Source organism: Thunnus maccoyii, chromosome 1 (assembly GCF_910596095.1).
Source record: "Thunnus maccoyii chromosome 1, fThuMac1.1, whole genome shotgun sequence".
NCBI lineage: Eukaryota > Metazoa > Chordata > Actinopteri > Scombriformes > Scombridae > Thunnus > Thunnus maccoyii.
The window spans coordinates 34,128,555-34,146,408 of NC_056533.1; the positions used below are offsets into that span (position 1 = coordinate 34,128,555).

Below are 17,854 nucleotides of genomic sequence, written 5' to 3' on the forward strand. Positions count from 1 at the left end.
TGTGTGTGTGTGTGTGTTGGAGGGAGGGGGGTTGCTTTGCTTCTCCAGTTCTCCCTTTCTGCAAGATTCTTTAATTTTACGCCCCATTTCCCCCTCATGTCATTCAGCCACACACATCCACTGATTTTTATGGGCAATAGACAAGCTGCTGTGGGTCTCTCGGCAGCTCCGCTCTCCCCGGCAGGCATGCTAGATCGCCGGCTTTACAGCAGTGAGCGGACCGGGGGCGGCGGAATTACAAATGACTCCCTGAAATTTAGCTTTGAGGGGGGGGTGCGGGAAAGCGGCCAGAAAAGCAACGAGAATCTAAAAAAAAAAGGAGGTTCAAAAAACAGTTGATTGATTAATGCTTAGCTGTGTTGTTAATTAGTAGGGGGGAAATAATTGCACCTGGCTGTAATCTCTTCTGTTTCAATAGAAAACGAATTAATAAAACTTTCTTTCCAATTTAAACCTTTAAAAACAGTCATTACAGAAAGAGGAAAATGGTGAAAGAATGAAGTTAAGTGCAGAAAGTTTTTAATGTGGCAGCAGCTGCATTTCAGCACCACGGACAGCGCAAGTACCTCGACGTGCCAAACTGCGTTAAAAAAAAAAAAAGTATCAAATTAATATTAAAACAGCTCACAACGAGTCCATAATACAGTTGAAACCGCAGGTGGAAAAAAAGAGTAAAGATTATGTTTTTAGACACTTACCATTTTTGCAGAGCTCTGGTGGCAGGCTGGAAACAGCTGTAAAAAGACGAGAGAGGTCTGGAAGCGGACTGGTTGTAGCCGCGCAAAGCACCAAGTGCAAAGCTTTTCTATAGCTCCGTGGCTCCGTGGGAAAGACCTGGGTTTGCGTCAGTGCAGAGCAAGGTGCCCTTCGCGTGACATTTTCTTGATAATAGGACTTTGATAAATCATTGGCCTTGGATTCGGATTTTTAAAGGGACAACTGGCGCCAACACGACGGGGGGGCGCGTGTATGCGTGCGTGAATCGTGTGCGTTCCTGATTACGCACGGTGCATGCGTGAGCGCTGGACGTACTCTTACAAAGATGATTAATACACTTGTCTCCAGGGATGTGTAAGATGCTTACACACGTACACAAAGGCATCACACTCACACAGAGACACACACACCTCGTTTAGGATAAAGATTTCCAGGTTCAGGCAGATTATTGGAAGAGATCAGATGCATCAGAGTGGTATGTGGGTCCAACTAGTGTTTGCATCGTGCTGAGTCGAGTCTTTCTAGTACAGTTACTATTACAGTAGCAGTTCCTGGGAACAGGAATGCACCGTGCACAAGCTTTTGGGGTTTTTTTTATATAATAACGTTGTCTTGTTCCGTCTTTAACATTCAGGCCTATAGATTCAGAAACTAGATTATAAAAGCAAAGTGTTTATTAGCCTATATGAAGACGAGGCTGACATTGTAGATAAATATTATTATACATATCTATATACATACATAAATGTAATTGTAGGAAGTCGTGTATGTAAAATAGACTGTTAAAAACGATGTGCTAAAAATGGTCTGAACTATAAATAGTTTTTCCACTTGGCAGGTTTTACGCACGGCGCGCTCTAGGCTCTATATTCCTTTGTGCGTCACCGATAGAAGCATTGATCAAGGGAAAAAAAAGTTTTAAAAAAAAAAGTGGGCGAGGTCTTTATAAAGCTACTCATTTGTTTAAGTCTTACGCAAGAAGGAGGCCTTTTTTTTCTAAAATCACGTGTGTGAGGAGTAACTGGAGCCAACCACTGGAGTCTGGACTGGAAGCTGTGACAGCGGAGGAGGGAAAAAAAAGTGCCATACTGTAGAGATCCTAAAACACTGCATTGCGCATAACATTGTCCAAGACTCCCTTTAACCGGGTAATACATATCCAAGTCGAGTGTGTGGTTATTTATCCACAAACTAAAAATACACGAGCGGCCTCATTTGTCTCATCAATTCAGGAGAAACTCGTTAACTGTAAACAGTTGTATCTGCAGGCCTCCATAGACTGATACAGTAGACAACACAGACACATTCACACGTATGCTATGGTAGGCCTACATAGGCTGCACATAAAACACACACACACACACACACACACACACACACATGCCTACACACACACACGACAGGGAAAACTGATTTCATATCAAGTGTTTAATCTCGACGTTTTGCAGCAACACTGAAATATTTTTGTCAATAAAGCAGACTAGCGCCGGACGGTCCTCTCCTCTGATTGGCTGATTGTACTTTGGAAGCTAAACTCAGACGTGTTTAGCGTCCAGTTGTAAATAGCCTATGTTAACGAAAAATAAACGGTTAGGCATATGCATAGTTGCCTAGCAACCACGTTTAGATATTGCTCGAGAATAGGCCTAAGAGGTAAAGCCAAACTGAACATAACAGATATAGGCCTAATGGATAATAATAGGCCTCATAGTAATAATAATTACCCTATAATAATCAAATTGCCTTGTCAAATCTTATAATAATAATAACAATAATAATAATAATAGATACTCATTTTTATTGATGCTTTAATGCAGAGCTAAAATCATTATAGGCTAATAATACGTCACTCAGCACTTGCTCAAATATAATAGCCTACAGCCTATAAGGCAAGAAAATCAGGCTATCCAAATATCTTAAAGAACAATTGATTATCATTTTAAAATATTTTTATCAAACTGTAATAGGCTAGTTTAACGCGCTGACCCAAAGCCCATAAGAATAGCGTAACTACAGGCCTGTGCTTTCATAAACTCAGATAATTCTTGATCTATTCTCTCATCCGCTCGCTTTTTAACAGACTCATTAAAATAACGAGGCTGCAGTTTTGTTTTGTTTTTTATAGGTTGTCCTGTTTTTAACCTGCGCTGATTTCACGACAGCTGAGAAGCTTTCAGGCAGTCTCCCCGCTGGGACCGGAGTGGTTTACACTGGGACACGCAGAGTCCCGCTCGGGGGCCGCTTACTTGCTATGCACGCTGCGCTCCCTCCGCTTGTAAATCTCCGTCCGTTCCAGATAAGAGACTGGAGCGGGTGTATTAGCCGCCGCCTTGAGTTTAATTACATTGTCAACAGAGAATAATTGTAATTGATTTCTGCTCCTCTTCCAGAGTCCGCTGAACACAGGGAGTGACACACACACACACACACACACACACACACACACACACACACACACACACACACACACACATACACACACACACACATACATACATACCATGCCAATACATCCAGCTTGTCTCTATGTAGCAGAACATGGTTTGCTGAGCTTTACGCATAGAGTTTTGTTTTTGTTTTTTTTTTAAAAAGGCCACATCTGCCAGAGCTGCATGCATTAAGGAACCTGCAGAGATTTCAAAAACAGCTGATGTAAAATATTTTTCATTCTGGTTCCCAACTTTTAATCATTTTCACAAAAGAGAACCACCTTTACAAACTAAAAATACTGTTTATCTGTTTAATTTAAGCTCGAATCGATGTCTGGCAGACTGGACTTAAAATTGGTGCCTCAGTTCTATTTCTTTTTTATTTTTTATTTTTTTGGACCAGTTAAAGTCTTGATGAAGCAGCTGAACTAACCGTCTCGTGGATGGGGTATTCTGGGTGTCTCCTCGTGCTCGTTAATTACATGAGCTCGTGTAATTAATTGATCACTCCGACTGTCGCCTGAGTGATAAGAAGACGCATCCATCTGCAGGGGCCTGGAAAGCAGTGATTCAGCGCAGGGGGTCGTCCAGAGGCCCACGGCTGCTGCCATCATCATCATCATCACCATCATCATCACCATCACCATCATCATCAGTCCTGTCCTGGGTGACAAAGCCTTCACACATTACAGTTCAAGTTCAGGCGATAATTTGTGCCACTAGTTCAGCAAAAACGGTTAAAACGTAATAATGACTATTGAACGGTGTCTTTCCCATTCATGTGTGTGTTTTTGTAGTCTCCTAAAAACAAATATGAGCTAAATTTTCCTGAGTTTATGGGCCTTTTCTCAATTTAGGTAACAACTTGGTCTTTAAAAAGGTGTTGTTCAGTAGACAGTGGGCCTATAAGCCACCCCAACATAAATCTGCTGTCGATTGGTGCAAATTAATCATCTACAGCTGAAGTATCAAGTTTGGAAAAGTAGAACAAATTACTGCAACTACTAAAGTTAAGATAAATAACATTCATTTTCTTTATGAATGTGCAATGGTGCAAAATGGGTTTACAAAACGAACTTTATAGGAAAATAAGACAGCTTTTAAAAGATATAATCTCTCACTATGTGCATCAGAAAGCCTATGAGATGCAAGTGATATCTGTGTTTTTAATGTGCCAAAGCACTTTTAAGATTTTCAAACACAGCAAAGTCAGTTTTAGCTGTTTGATTTGAATCATTGCCAAATAATAAATCAAAAAATACTCAAGATGCTTTGTTCATTTGGAAAATAAGGCTCCTGCAGGGATTCAACATGCTAAACTTTCAAAAACAAGTCTGCATAGATTCATCTCATCCAGGTAGAACATCAGGTTGAAAATGAAACTAATCAATGGACTGTGGTTGAAGAGCTGACAAGACATTTAGGAAACAACTGCAGTCCTGTTGAACAAACTTTCACACACATCTTCCACAGAAAAGCCTGTTCTTGTGAGCATAAACCACACACAGCTAATGTGAGTAGACCGTATTAATACGACGGCAGAGAGGACACAGAAGCAGTAGAAATACATCAGAAAAAGGTGACTGCAAGTCTGCAATAAGACAAGCAGCCGGCCCCACAGTCTGCTCCTCCTCCGCACAGATGACTACACTCTCTCAGTGTCCGGGATTCATCATCTCAGGGAGAGAGAAGCAAGGAAAAAAAATCTTTAATTGTAAGCAGGGCTGCTCAATGAAGTATGTAAAGAGGCTTCAGTCAGCCTTTTTAAAGCTTAAATTCATTTCGCATTGTCCCAGTAAACTCACGGAAGATGGATGATGTCCACGGTGAGATCCTACACAGCTCAAAGTAGGACAATAAGGAGGAGGAATGTGGAGGGAAATTAAGAGGAATACTCGGAAAAACCTCAAAATGTCTTTAAGAAAGAGCTGGCAGCCAGTTCCTCTAACAGTTTTTTGTTTTAGTAAGACAATTTGATTAGAAAGGAGGCATGTGAGTTATGGTGGATGATGACAGTGGTCTGAATTACCCCCATTGGATATCTTGGTTTCATATAATCTTTGTTTCAACAGCATTTATACGACTATATTTGAATGTGTAGTTAGGATCTGCTTCACACTGAAACAAAAGTTTACACTGAAAGTTATTTAAACAGTATTGAAACAAGGATTATATATAACTTAGATGCTTACTGGGCAATGATCATCTAACTGTATGCTTAATAAAACACACTCACAAGGAGAATAACTCATACAACATTGTGTTTTTTTATTACAAGGCACAGAAATAATCCAAACATCTCATGTTTAAGTCTAACAACTGCTCCATTGGTTAATTAAAATCCTATATGTAGTTGTGTACATTTACTATTCTAACAGTTCTCTGGTCAGCTGACTTTACTGCAGGCTGTAGGTCTGCTTCCTGTCTTGGAGGTCAAAGGTGACCAACAGTGAGCGAGGATCCTTCTTGTTTTTACGCACGGTGATCTTTCCTTTGAGCTCCTCCCCTAAAAAGGAAGCACAGGAAAACCATTATCAATACACACTGTTTCACTATGGTAACCACCATATTATATATATATAGATATATATAGCGTGCAGGTCTTTTTGGTGCTTTCACAGTCAGTTTATCATCTGACGCACCTACACGTAAGACTTTCTGGAGTCCTCATCTGTGTTTAAAAGTGTTCTAATCACCAAAAATCAGCTGCTGTTGAGTTTAGTTTGAATTAAAATTTGGAGTTTTGGCACCGTCACCTGTCCCTGCTGTGCATGTTCGCTTAGAACAAGAAGCAGGACTTTGGTTCAGCCGAATGAACTTCAAACACTTATCTGTTTAAGTCTAATATTATTTCAAGCGTGAGGTTCCTCTAAAGAACTCACAACAAAAACATTAATACAGGGTTAAAACAAAAAATGAAATGTCAAGGAGAAAGAGGAAAAGGTGCTCTGAAATTCCAAAAAGATAAATATAAGCTGCTGTATGAACAAATTTAACAAGTTACAGATGCAGCTCATGACTTCTCTCTCTATGGTAACCGACTGAATTTGTTTTGAATGGCAAATTATGCATTCACGTATGTACAGTAATTCATGTTCAAGTGGGTGTAAATGAGTGTTCACCTCAGAAAAAAAGTTCAAGTAAATAAAACTGTTACTCATTTTATTTCATGCTGATAACAATCCTCAGTATATCATGACAATAACAGCAACGCCTTTATGTCAGACTTAAAAAGGCAGAAACAATTTCACTGAGTCAGCCATCATCATCATCATCAGTGTGTGACATCATCATCATCAGTATGTTCATAATAGAAGAAAAATTAACAATTGCTGATAAAAAAAAAAAGAAATCTTCCAGCTGCCCTGCAGCAGTGCAGTGCTGCTGAGCTCAGGCCTCTGCAGTGTGAGCAGAGATGCAATGGTGCTTATAGAAATGATGATGTGTGTGTAAAAGGCAATATGGTTTACTACATGTTAATAAGCAAGACTGTGCGTAAGTGTGTTATGAATGCAGACCTGGTGAAATCTCCAGATGGCAGCGAGAAGGAAGTGCATTTACAGTAAGACGCACGAGCAATCGGGAGGCCAGGAGAAGACGATGATGATTATGACATATAATCACTCTGATCAACTTCACGTTTGACTGCTGGATGTAAATTAATGTTTATCCAAACGGCAAACAAGGATGCTCCCCCCCCCACACACACCTCCTCCCTTTGTGCTACGCGCACGTCATTGCTGGAGGTTAGAGCACACTAAACACAGAAATGCAACATTGCACAGAGCGAGAGCAGTGCTTTTGATGAAAAGTGCTGCAGTGCTCTTCTTGTAGCGGCGCAAACCACGGCGCTGTGTGCTCTGCCCTGCTTTTATATAATGCACGTCCAATGGCGATGCAGCATCAACAGGAAGTAGCAGTTATGATGGTGCCAGATTAACTGTAGCTGTGACTGCACGAGTTAGAAAATCAATATTGTGACTGTTAATTTATTCCATATTCTAATTCCAAAGGAGCCTCCTAGTTAGCTGCTTTGTGTGCTGGGTAATGATTTATGTAATGCTCTTCATCTTATGCCCTTCCTTGCACAAACTATGCATGCTCACTTGTTTGGTGTCAAACGCCCATCGGGGAGGTTGTTCAAAAGCTTCAGAGACCTGATAGCGAAGCCACAATCTCTTTTATTCCTCAATCTGGTTGAAACAGCCTGAAGATCTCAGACCCAGTGATCTTGAACAGTGAGTTAGCCATTTAGAAATATAACTAGGAGTCCCAAGTCCTTGTGTGCCTTAACGCACTGGTAACAAGTGTAAAGATTCTGAAACTAGGAGAGGAGGCTTTGCTGCAGCATTTTAGAAATAATGAATAAACCAAGTTAGAGTAGTCTAAATGGAAGGTTATGAATGTGTGGATGACTTTTTGAAGATCAGAAGAAGAAGTGGCTGAATTCTGACTATAATTTGTATTTGACTGTATATTGTATTTCATGTTGAAAGGATTACTGGACAAAACACCTGATTTGAGAATCAAAGTTAAGCTTTTAACATTTCTGGCTCAGCAAAACAAACTGTAACTGACAGAAACTTTGCAAGGAGGCTAAAAGACGTTCTTCTGCCCTCTACTCCATCACAGAACTAATGAACTGGACAAAGACAACCTGACTAACACAAAAGGTCACTAACACATGCCTGCTTTGTGCTTTCTCTGTGGCTTAAACACCAGTGAGCTCAATATATAGTGAAGGCTGACGTGTGGTCTGTGTACATCTGGCTGAAATGCAAATCTGCAGAAAAGAAAAGAAAAATCTTCCGCTGGTTATTATCTATTGTTTCAGCTCCTCTTCCTTCACTCTCCCTCTGTTCCAATTATCAGGTGATGCTCATGCAGACGTCCCAAATGTAGCCAAAAGAAACGGCCATCTATGTTGCAAGTTTATCTGTTTTACTGTACAAACTTGATATTCTAGCCCTGCTCCATTTCTGGATCTATTCCTTTTAATATCTATAAAGACAACAAACAATCTTTGTATTTGTTGTCACTTATTTTATAGGAAATTACACAAGAAGCCTCAATTTAGCACTAGATGTAATCTGGGAACTGTAACAGAGCCTGGTGCTCATGAGAGGCGGCGGACGGCTGGAGTCAAATTCAAGTTGGCAAAAGGCCGATAAAAGTCAAAGGAATAATTGCTTGACCTTTAGTAACCTTTCGTTAAAAAAAACAACAGGAAGAAAAAAGTGGTTTGGGACCAAAGATCTTTGCCCTCAAAATAACTGCAGCAAACTGTTTCAGATCTAAGTATTAAAACATACAAACTGAACAGACTGTTGAGTCCTGGTGCGACTACAGCGGCTCTGCTGTAATCAGTCAGCCCAAACTCCCCATGGAAGAGGGCCACGGTGCCTTCAGTAAACTGGCCCCTCAGATGCTGGGAGAAAGAGTTAACCATGTGTGGAAATGAGTCGGGGAATGGAGCCGGGCTCTTGCTGCCATGTCGTACATCAACATGCCAGTGTCATTAAGCACAACCGGGCCCACAGAAACAGCTCAACGCAGTCCTTCTCCATGAAATTACACTGGAAATACATGGCTTCGCATTAGTGATTCATTTAAACTGTTGTCATTTACATTTTAACCATTTACCTTACACACATATCTGCAGCTCCATAAAGTGAGGGGAAGTAGCTTAAGTACTTCAAGCCTCATCGTTTTCAGTTTTTACAGATTTCCAGAGAAAACAGCGGAGCAGTAGAGCACTAGAGTCTCTCTAAAGCTCTGTTCAGACATAGAAACATATGGCGCAGTGAAGCAGTGGTGCTAAAGGAGATGAAAAGACATAGAGTTGTGAAACTGTAAAATAGTAGACGGTAACACAGATGGTTTCCCGGGATCCCATGTCATTCATTGGTTGGCCGTTGCAGTTTGACAGCTGATCATGTCTTCTCAAAAGTTTAACTGTTTTCATCTGATCACTGCGAGGGGTGTTCCTCCAATGAATTCAGAGTTCAAAAGCATTACTCCGAAGCAACACGTTTTTATCATCTGAGTTTTAAAATTTAAATTCTCAAAGGTTTTATAATAATCAAAACTAACACAGAAACAAGGAGTGCAAGACACAGTTGTATTGGCCAGATGGTGGATTCAACTAATCATTCCAGTGCCTAAAAGTGTAAGAGAGAGAAGTGTTTTTGCTGCAAGACACAGGAACTGAGAACCAAAAGGTTAACTTCAGCTTTATAGTAATACTTTATAGTGATACCCTAACCCTAACCCTAACCCTAACCCTGCCCATAACCCTAACCCTAACCCTAACCATAACCCTAACCCTGGCCCTGACCCTAACCCTAATCCTAACCCTAACCCTAATATGATTTTTTTGGCCAATGGGGGTCAGCACAACAAACTGTAAACACAACATTGATACCACCTCAAAGTTGATATTACAAATTTGTTAGGAAACAGCTGTCGATTTACACATCCAGCTGAAACACACTGACATTAGCATTCATGTGGAGTTGTGTTTCTGGCTACCTCCTGAATGTAAATCTAATATTCACTCTCCTTTTAGCTCCGGTTTGGTCTCCACCATCTCCTGAAGAAAATATGTGGCCCTTTAGTCACCAAAAGCTCCACTTTGTTCCCCAACAGTGTCTGTTTGCTGCTTGGTGCTGAGCAGGTGGAATATAGTTGGGTTATCAGAACTTTTTTTTTACTGAAAACATCTTGAAACGAGGTTGATGAGAGCGCTGAGACTGAACAAAAACAATAAAGTTGTGAGCTTTAATACAATGCTTCCAGATATGGATCTCTCCTCTAAATACCAAAAGCATTTAGATGAGACACTTGGATGCATTTCTCTCATAAAAAAATACCAAACCGGCATGGCTGAACCACTTTTGACCCCATCTCTGTCACTGGTGATGCTCACAGCCGCATTTCAGCCCAGGCTCTTTGACATCCTCCCTCTTGTTCCAATCTACCTTCCGGTTTTACCTCTCAGGCCTTTCACGTTCAGTGCAAAGCTAAGAAGTAGAACTGATGGGCCGTATATCCTGAGCATCACTCTGCAAACACAAATCCAGCCTGTGTGTTAAATTACAGCCCCAAAGAAGTCGAGGCTTGGCTCGACACGGATGTTGGACAGCTCAAGGACCTTCGGAGTTCAAACGAGAGGGGGGTGACGAGAGGGGGAGGGGTGTTTAAAACTGAGTCGGGACAGGTGAGGGCGGGGGGAAAGAGGAGATTGGGAAGAGCTACAGCACTACTAAAGACAGAGGAGGTGAGTCATGAAAGTAGGCGGGAACAAAGACCTGACCGTCCAATGAAAGTCCTGACAAAGGACAGACGCCTTTGTTTCAGCTGCTCTCAGTGGCCCTCAACGCAGGTAACCAGGCCATCGCCTCACCTCAAAGGATCACGGGACTTTCTTGCCAAAAAAAAAGTGTGACCTCCTTTCTCTCGGTGAACATTAAGTAGGTAAAACTGTGAAAAAAAAGGACCCTCCTCTTCAATACTCGAGCTACACAAACACATCAGAGCATGACAAATGATTCGCTGTTTAATTTATTACGCTGCCAGCCGGGAGGATTTGCAGGAATGTTTTGTTCCAGCCTGCTGCGTGCGTTTTCTCTCTTCTGCCGGCACCTCCCACAGAAACGCAGCCTCAGAGTTAATTACTGCTGCACTCGTACAAACACATCAAATAGGATTCGGTCTCTGCCACGATAAATCACCACAGACAGAGTCGGTATTAAAACAAACCACTGGATGTTTATGCCCGGCCCTCACTACAGTCGATCAGAGCTGAAGGTGCTTCTTACTCAACACCCAGGAGGAGAGGCCACTGTGTGTGTGTGTGTGTGTGTGTGTGTGTGTGTGTGTGTGTGTGTGTCTGTAAGAGAGAGTTTTGTCATCTTCAAGGTGACTTTTGGAAGTTTTCTCTTGTAGCCAGAGGAGAGTTGAGTATAGCAGTATGCAAGTACTCTTGTGAAGTGTGTAAAGGAGCAGTGTGTGTGTGTGTGTGTGTGTGTGTGTGTGTGTTGTAAAGTACACCATAGGAGCCTAGCAAGCAGCCAGTGAATGCTGTTAAAAACTCCATTTCTGGTTTACGGCCCCTCGAGGAGGCTGGGGACTGTCAGGGCACCGGGGTGGAGCGAGCACATCAATAACACCTCTCTCTCTCTCTCTCTCTCTCTCTCTCTCTCTCTCTCTCTCGCTCTCTCTCTCTCTCTCTATCTCTCTCTCTCTCACACACACACACACACTCACTCCTCGCCTTTATTTTCTTCATCCTCTTTAAGTTTCCGTCTTCACGCTGCTCATACTGCTCGGCTCACATAAGTTTAAGCTTGACGCGGCTCGACCGAAATCAAAACCGGCTCATTCTGAGCTCAAGCTGCAAACATGTGTGTGTGAGTTTGCGTCTTGGCTCGTGTCCACATTATAACATGTCACTATGCCTCCAAGAGCCCAGATGTTCTGCTGACTGTAAAATCTGGCACAAGGTTAAAAAAAGACACAGGGAGAAAATGCAAACTCTGCCAACCAGTGGATTTGAACATTTGAGATTTTGGCCTTAAAGTGGCGCTAAAGGAAATGTCCAAAGTTGAAAGGGTTCATCCTCTTGTGAGAAGTAATATACTCAGTGAATGTCGGGGGCAAAATATTAGGAACACTTTTCAACATAATGCACTCCAGTACAGCACCACCACCCACTACGACCTCAATAATAAACATAAAGTAGAATTATCACCTTTCTGACAATGTCAATAAAAACTGAAAATGTATAAATTTCATAAAAGTAGAATTTATGGCAGAGCTTTTCTTCTCTATATTTCTATTGGATTAGACTGTACCTAATGTACCTAATGATCATCATCTCCAAACTATTCAGTGACCTCTCATGTCATGTATGGAAGCATCTGCATTTGCTCCTTCTCCATAAATTTACACACAGGTGCGTAAAATGAAACAGGGAGCAGATGCAGACATTCTACATCGCATTTGTCAAATGAAATCTTCTCAGTTTCGCTCTGCAGTTTCCAGTTTCTGCACGGTGTTGGCGTACCGTCGTCCTCGGCTCCGCTCTCAGATTCAGCTGCGTTTATCTGACCCAGCGGAGCGCGGAGCCTGTGATAGTGTTTGAGCAGCGTCAGAGGTTTTGAGGTTCTTATCATCCTGGCTGCTGCCAGAGGAGGCTGAGCGTGGTTAAGGGCCGCCGGACATCAAGCGTCTGCGTACCCCTGCAGGTCATTTATTACAGTAGACTCCATCTGATATCTGGTCAGTGAGTGGACAGCCGGCCCCCCGGGCCCATCCATCCTCACATCACTAGACACATCCACGATTCCCATTATGATACTGTGCACAGAGTGCCAGAGCTTACAGCAGTAATAAACACAGGATCACTCACACAACACACACAAGGAGTAAGCGTATATACTGCACTGTAATTATACAACAGTTATAATTACTGTTTTTTAAGAATATAATTCAGTTTTGCAAGACGGAAGACTGATTTCAGGATAGCAGAAATGATTACACCAGTATTTAGTTAATTAAAGCTTTAACATTTACTGATCTAAACACGCACGCTCAGGTGATAAATCTAGAAGTTTTCCATTTTTTATGGCATAAACAGAAGATGAACTGAGCAGTGAGCTATAGCATGGCTGAAATATCAAAGTTCTTCAACAGATAATTCAAAGTAAATAGAAATAGGTGAATAACTCAAGAGGAAAAGAAATGCTGCGAACAACGAAGGCCAACTTTGAACTAGACTACTCTTATTAGGACTGCTTGTTTTTGAACTGTTTGTTGTTTGCTGGACTTTCCATCACTGTGAAGTCCAGCGCTGGACATCGACTAAAGAATTCATCCAGAGATTTTATTTACTGCACCTTAACAAACAGAGCGAGATACATGTCGGTATCAGAAGAAAGTCATCTGTGACATCTGTAGCTCTGCGGTCATAAATTTCAGGCAGCACGCGCTCGTCCACACGTGGACATATAAGCAGCCGGAGGAATTTACGGCACTTGGACCTTCGTGGCTACATGGATGGGAAAATGATTATTTGAAGTTCATTTCCAACAAGTGAAGGCTCTCGTACACTAAGGGATGGAGAAATTCCTCTTCAGTCATTTACTTCATGGCAGCAGATTAAATAACTTTGGCAATAAATTTGGCACTTTTACATGCTTTACTGTACACGAAACGTAGGATATACAGCAAGTACTGTTTCTCACTAGATGCACCTTTTTTCCTTGAGCACAGTGTATAAAGTGTAAAACTCAGAACTCATCAGCAAATATACCTTATCATAAAACAAAAAAGTAATGCCTTTCTAGAAACTGTAGTTGAAAGTGTGTTATATCGATTCGTATATGAAGTTGAAGAGTAAAAATGGCACATTGGGCTAGAAACATTCTCTATACTACGCTATTGAAAAGACTGGATTTGTTGGGTCATACCTGTCTGGTTGGTAATTCCATTACAGTAAGAAATATATTGGTGTTCATGGTCGGTTGATGACAGTTTCACTACAGACCAACAACAGTGAGCTGAACTTCTCAAATAAACATTAAAGATGCTGTGTCATGCTTGCTGGAGTTTGAAGGTGCACAACATTATTCCAGAGAACATCCATACAGCTGTCTCACCGATAGCAGCATCAGTTAATGCCATTTAAATCTGCTGATACAGTGACTCTATAAATATTTTCACTGGTCAGTTACAAAGCTCTCCTCTTGTAAAGTGTCATGATTCTGAGTCCTTGCGATCGGCTATCAGATGAAGTTTTACACGCTGTCTCTGATGGCTGAATGCGATTTGTTTTGATCCCTCGCTGTCTCTGTGGGTGACAGATAACGGGTGTCAACCAGTCTGACTACATCTCCGCTGCAGACAGATTACCTGCCGCAGCCTGCTATGACGCACCGCCGAGGTGTACAAGTGGAACATAAAACACACAAATACAACATTAACAAAAACCCTTATACAACAGAAACCTAAATTCAACACAAAACCAAAATAACATGCAGAATAAAAAGCTTCAGTGTTTTCTGAGTTACTGACCTGCCTGGACAGAAACAGGCCTCTCCAGTAGGAAGACCGTCTGTTTCCAGTGTGTCTTTGTGACCTGAGGACCCGTGGAGAACATCACCTGGCACGAAAGGGTGTAAAAAGAAAAAAAATGATGAGGAGAAACATCAAAAAGCACTGCTGTTATTTCAGTACAGAGAGCTAAGATTCATCTCAAGAAGTTAAGAACAACCCTGCGGGACATGCTCAGTATTTCGCCAACTTCATCTAATTATTAAACATCGTTAGCCTGATGCCTTTCCAGATAATTAAGAGGTTTTTAGTGCTGGAAAGAAACATGTCTGGTTTCTGAAGCCTGTCCTGGTGAAGGTGTAAAAGTTCTAAAAGGAGGTTTTGGAATAACCACGTCCATAAATAGTAGACATTATAGATCAGAATCAAAAGAATGAGCAGATTATTTGCTTTTCTCATTTTTTTTCAACAAAGTATGTGACACATTGTCTGGCTGTGTGGTTTCTTGCAGCCAAAAACAACAACTTGAGGATGCTTGAGGACATAATTTCTGGGTGTAATCAGTTTAAACTGATCTGCTACTAAAAAATCTGGGCATTTTTAGTGAAAACTGGTAAAAACTGAAAACAGTGAGCCTTTGTGGGAACCATGCTATTCACATTCATGTTCTATATGAGTCCATAAGCGGCAGCAGAAGAAAAGATCAATACAATTTAAATGTAAAAAAAGTTGAGAGAAATAAAGTTGGAAGGACTAACTCCAGCAGAAGTGAAAACTTACTGGAGGTCCTAAAGGAGTCTTGTTCAGATCAAAATAAAGCTGCACAACAGATTGGAATCAATCTTGTATTTCATGGTTTCTGTTACAGTCAGTCTACTCTACGCTTCTGTGTGTAGAAATCATCTAGAACTTAGTCTGTATCATAAACTGACTGCACTGTGTTTATGAAGCAGACAGATAATCCCATGTTACATTGTCCCATCTTTAGTTCCCAGTGGAGATGATAATTTACTGGCTCATCCATAACATGAATCTTGAGTCTCAGGTACAATACAAGGTAATCAGAAGGCTTGTCTGTGTGTTGCTCACAGAGCTTGGCATCGGCTGTTCCAACTGGCCGGCTCTGCTGGGTAAGTGCTTATATCAGCAGTAGGCTAAGACGCCCGTCGATTGCCAGCGAACGCCTCAGGGAGGAGGAACACGCTAAAGCGTGAACATAATTGAGTTTCCGTTAAATGGCTTGGCTGTTGCCGCCGCTGCTTACCTTGTTGCTGCAGCCTTTGTCAAAGAAAATGTCAAAGTAGCCGACAATTGCCTGCAATGAAATATGAGGGGCGTGTTAGAATGTGACAGTACAATAAACTGCTGGATTTGTTTGACTACACTGCAACTCTGACATCCAGAGCTGAGAGAGAAGGAAGAGGCAGAACAATTCTCAGGTTTTCATGAGCAAAATAAGCTGCTGTGTTTAGGAATAAAGCAGTACAACCAAACCAGGAACAACATAATTTATACTTCATGTAATTACAGTACTTTTTCTTTATAGCGTTGCCTTAAAGAGGACATCAAATTCTGATCTTTTGCTTGCCGTGCATACCGCTGCCATTGTTGTGAATATGTGTGTGTAGTGTGTTAGATGAGAGTGTGTGTAGTGTAGTGAACTGTGTTATCGATATGAGAACCGTACTCTGTTTTCTTCAGCCCTCCTTCGACCCAAAACCAACTTGGTTTCTCATTTAGGCTGAGTCAACAACACGTCCCAGGTGCTCCCTCTCACCTCATCTGGGAGACTTGTCACCGGACAAAAGAAATAAATTATGAGGCAGCCGCCAACAACACTGAGGCAATTTTGCTGACAATAGAAATAATATCCGGCTTGGTATATGAAATTAGCAAAGGTAGCTATTTTGGTGACAGTGTTGCAGCGATGTGAAAACACCCAGCAGAGTGGAGTGAATTACTGAAGGAAATTAAACACCAAAGTGATTTTGTTCCAACTGAATATGAATATGAATGTGTGTTTTCCAGAATTATACCAGCTGGGGGAAAGAAATTAGACAGCTGAAGAATAAACCACACAGGCTGAAGCTCCATTATGGTTCATTTTAGGTCCTAAATTTGACCAGAAATCACTTTTTTTCCTTTAGGTTGGGTTTAATCTACCTACCGCATGGATATGTAGTCTCTAAATATGCTGTCTGCTGGTAAAGATTTGCAGAGCTATGACTCATCTGAGTGAAAACCAATTCACACACCTAAAACAAACTGAGAAAAGTCCAGGATCAGACTGCCTGTAGGTGACCGTTGTCAGATATGTGAGGTAAAAACCACCCCCCCAGGCTTGTTTTCATCCCATTTCTCCCCCCACTGGAAGAAGAGAGGCACTATCAATCTCAGGAGCACACTTGTAGTGGCAATGATGCAGAACTAATAGCTTTTAATACTGACGCAGCTGACAACTTGGAGGCCGGCTCTCAGAGACAAAGAAGAGCCGAATCAATGCAAGAGAGGGAAACGGGGGGGGGGAAGAGGAGAGAGGAAAGGAGGACAGAGAGAGTGGTTAGGACAGGAAAACAGAGAGAAGGGAGACATATAGAAAGTTGAAAGGGAGGGACGGAGCAGAGTGGGTGTAACATGATGTAAAAGCTGGGGAGGTTTCGTTTTTATTGGCTTTTCTTATTGGTTTGTATCATTTGGAATATCTGTTAACGGCTAAGAGAGTTCATTTTTTCAGAATACAGTACACACACAAAGAAACACACACATGCAGACTTGATAATCATGATGCCGTCAGACCCCGTGTTTAACACACTCCCCGCACCGAGGCTTCAATCACCCTTTATCGACTCAGACAGGCAGGGGCGGCACCGCTAGCTCACAGCTAAACCGCCAGAAAAGGACCCCAAAGTGGATAAAAGAGCATGTCAACCCAATGCAATTATGGCTTTTAATGAACGCTACAGAGACGTTCGGTGCTGAGGTAATTAGGAAATTAGCCGTAATTACTCGTCAGGCAGAGCGAATTCACCTCTCTCAGCCGGAGAGGCAGAGATCATCCTCATCGCGCCTCGCTGATGACAACCCCTCATAAGCGAGATTGATTGTCACTTCTGAGTCGTGCAACTTTCGCACCGCAGCGAGGCGGGGAATTAAAATTTAGGCCACAGAGTGAAACTTGCACATGCAAAAGTTCAGTGCTTTGCTGCCCCATTAAAGTTACATTTGGAAAAAAAAGAGGAATGCAACTGAATCATATATAAAACACAACAGACGTGGAAGTGTTCAGATAAGTAATAAAGACCTTGATGGCTCACGCCTGATATAGACTGTGCCAAGCGAAGCTAATCAGAGGCGTTTAATACTTTTTGATTTAAACTGGGCTGAGGAAGAGAGTTTCTCAAACCTTTTGGGGCCTTTTCAAAGTACTTAATGACAGTTTTTATGAGTGCTAGTATAATGGTAGCAGGACTCAAACTTTCAAACAGATGGGGACTGAGTTTTTATGTTCATCTGACGCCACCGGGACATTATAAGCATTAAAACACCTTAAAAAGTATCTACTAATGAAGTTAAAGTTCCAGACAGTTGCATAATAGCTCCACCACACTAACACTGATGCATGTAAAGTGATGATTAAAGTCAGATGTTTTAGA

The 17,854-nt window shown here is 41.7% G+C and overlaps 1 protein-coding gene across 1 annotated transcript in view; it reads right to left on the reverse strand.

Moving 5' to 3' along the window:
* Window positions 1–5,390: 5,390 nt before the first annotated feature.
* The window catches only part of prmt3 (protein arginine methyltransferase 3), a 60,103-nt gene continuing 47,639 nt past the window's right edge, over window positions 5,391–17,854 (reverse strand). The window contains exons 14-16 of the mRNA XM_042412533.1: window positions 15,466–15,516; window positions 14,223–14,310; window positions 5,391–5,652 (exon numbers count right to left, since the gene is read on the reverse strand). Coding sequence (XP_042268467.1) covers window positions 5,543–5,652; window positions 14,223–14,310; window positions 15,466–15,516 — 249 coding nt within the window. The 3' untranslated portion in view covers window positions 5,391–5,542. The remainder of the gene's footprint in view (window positions 5,653–14,222; window positions 14,311–15,465; window positions 15,517–17,854) is intronic.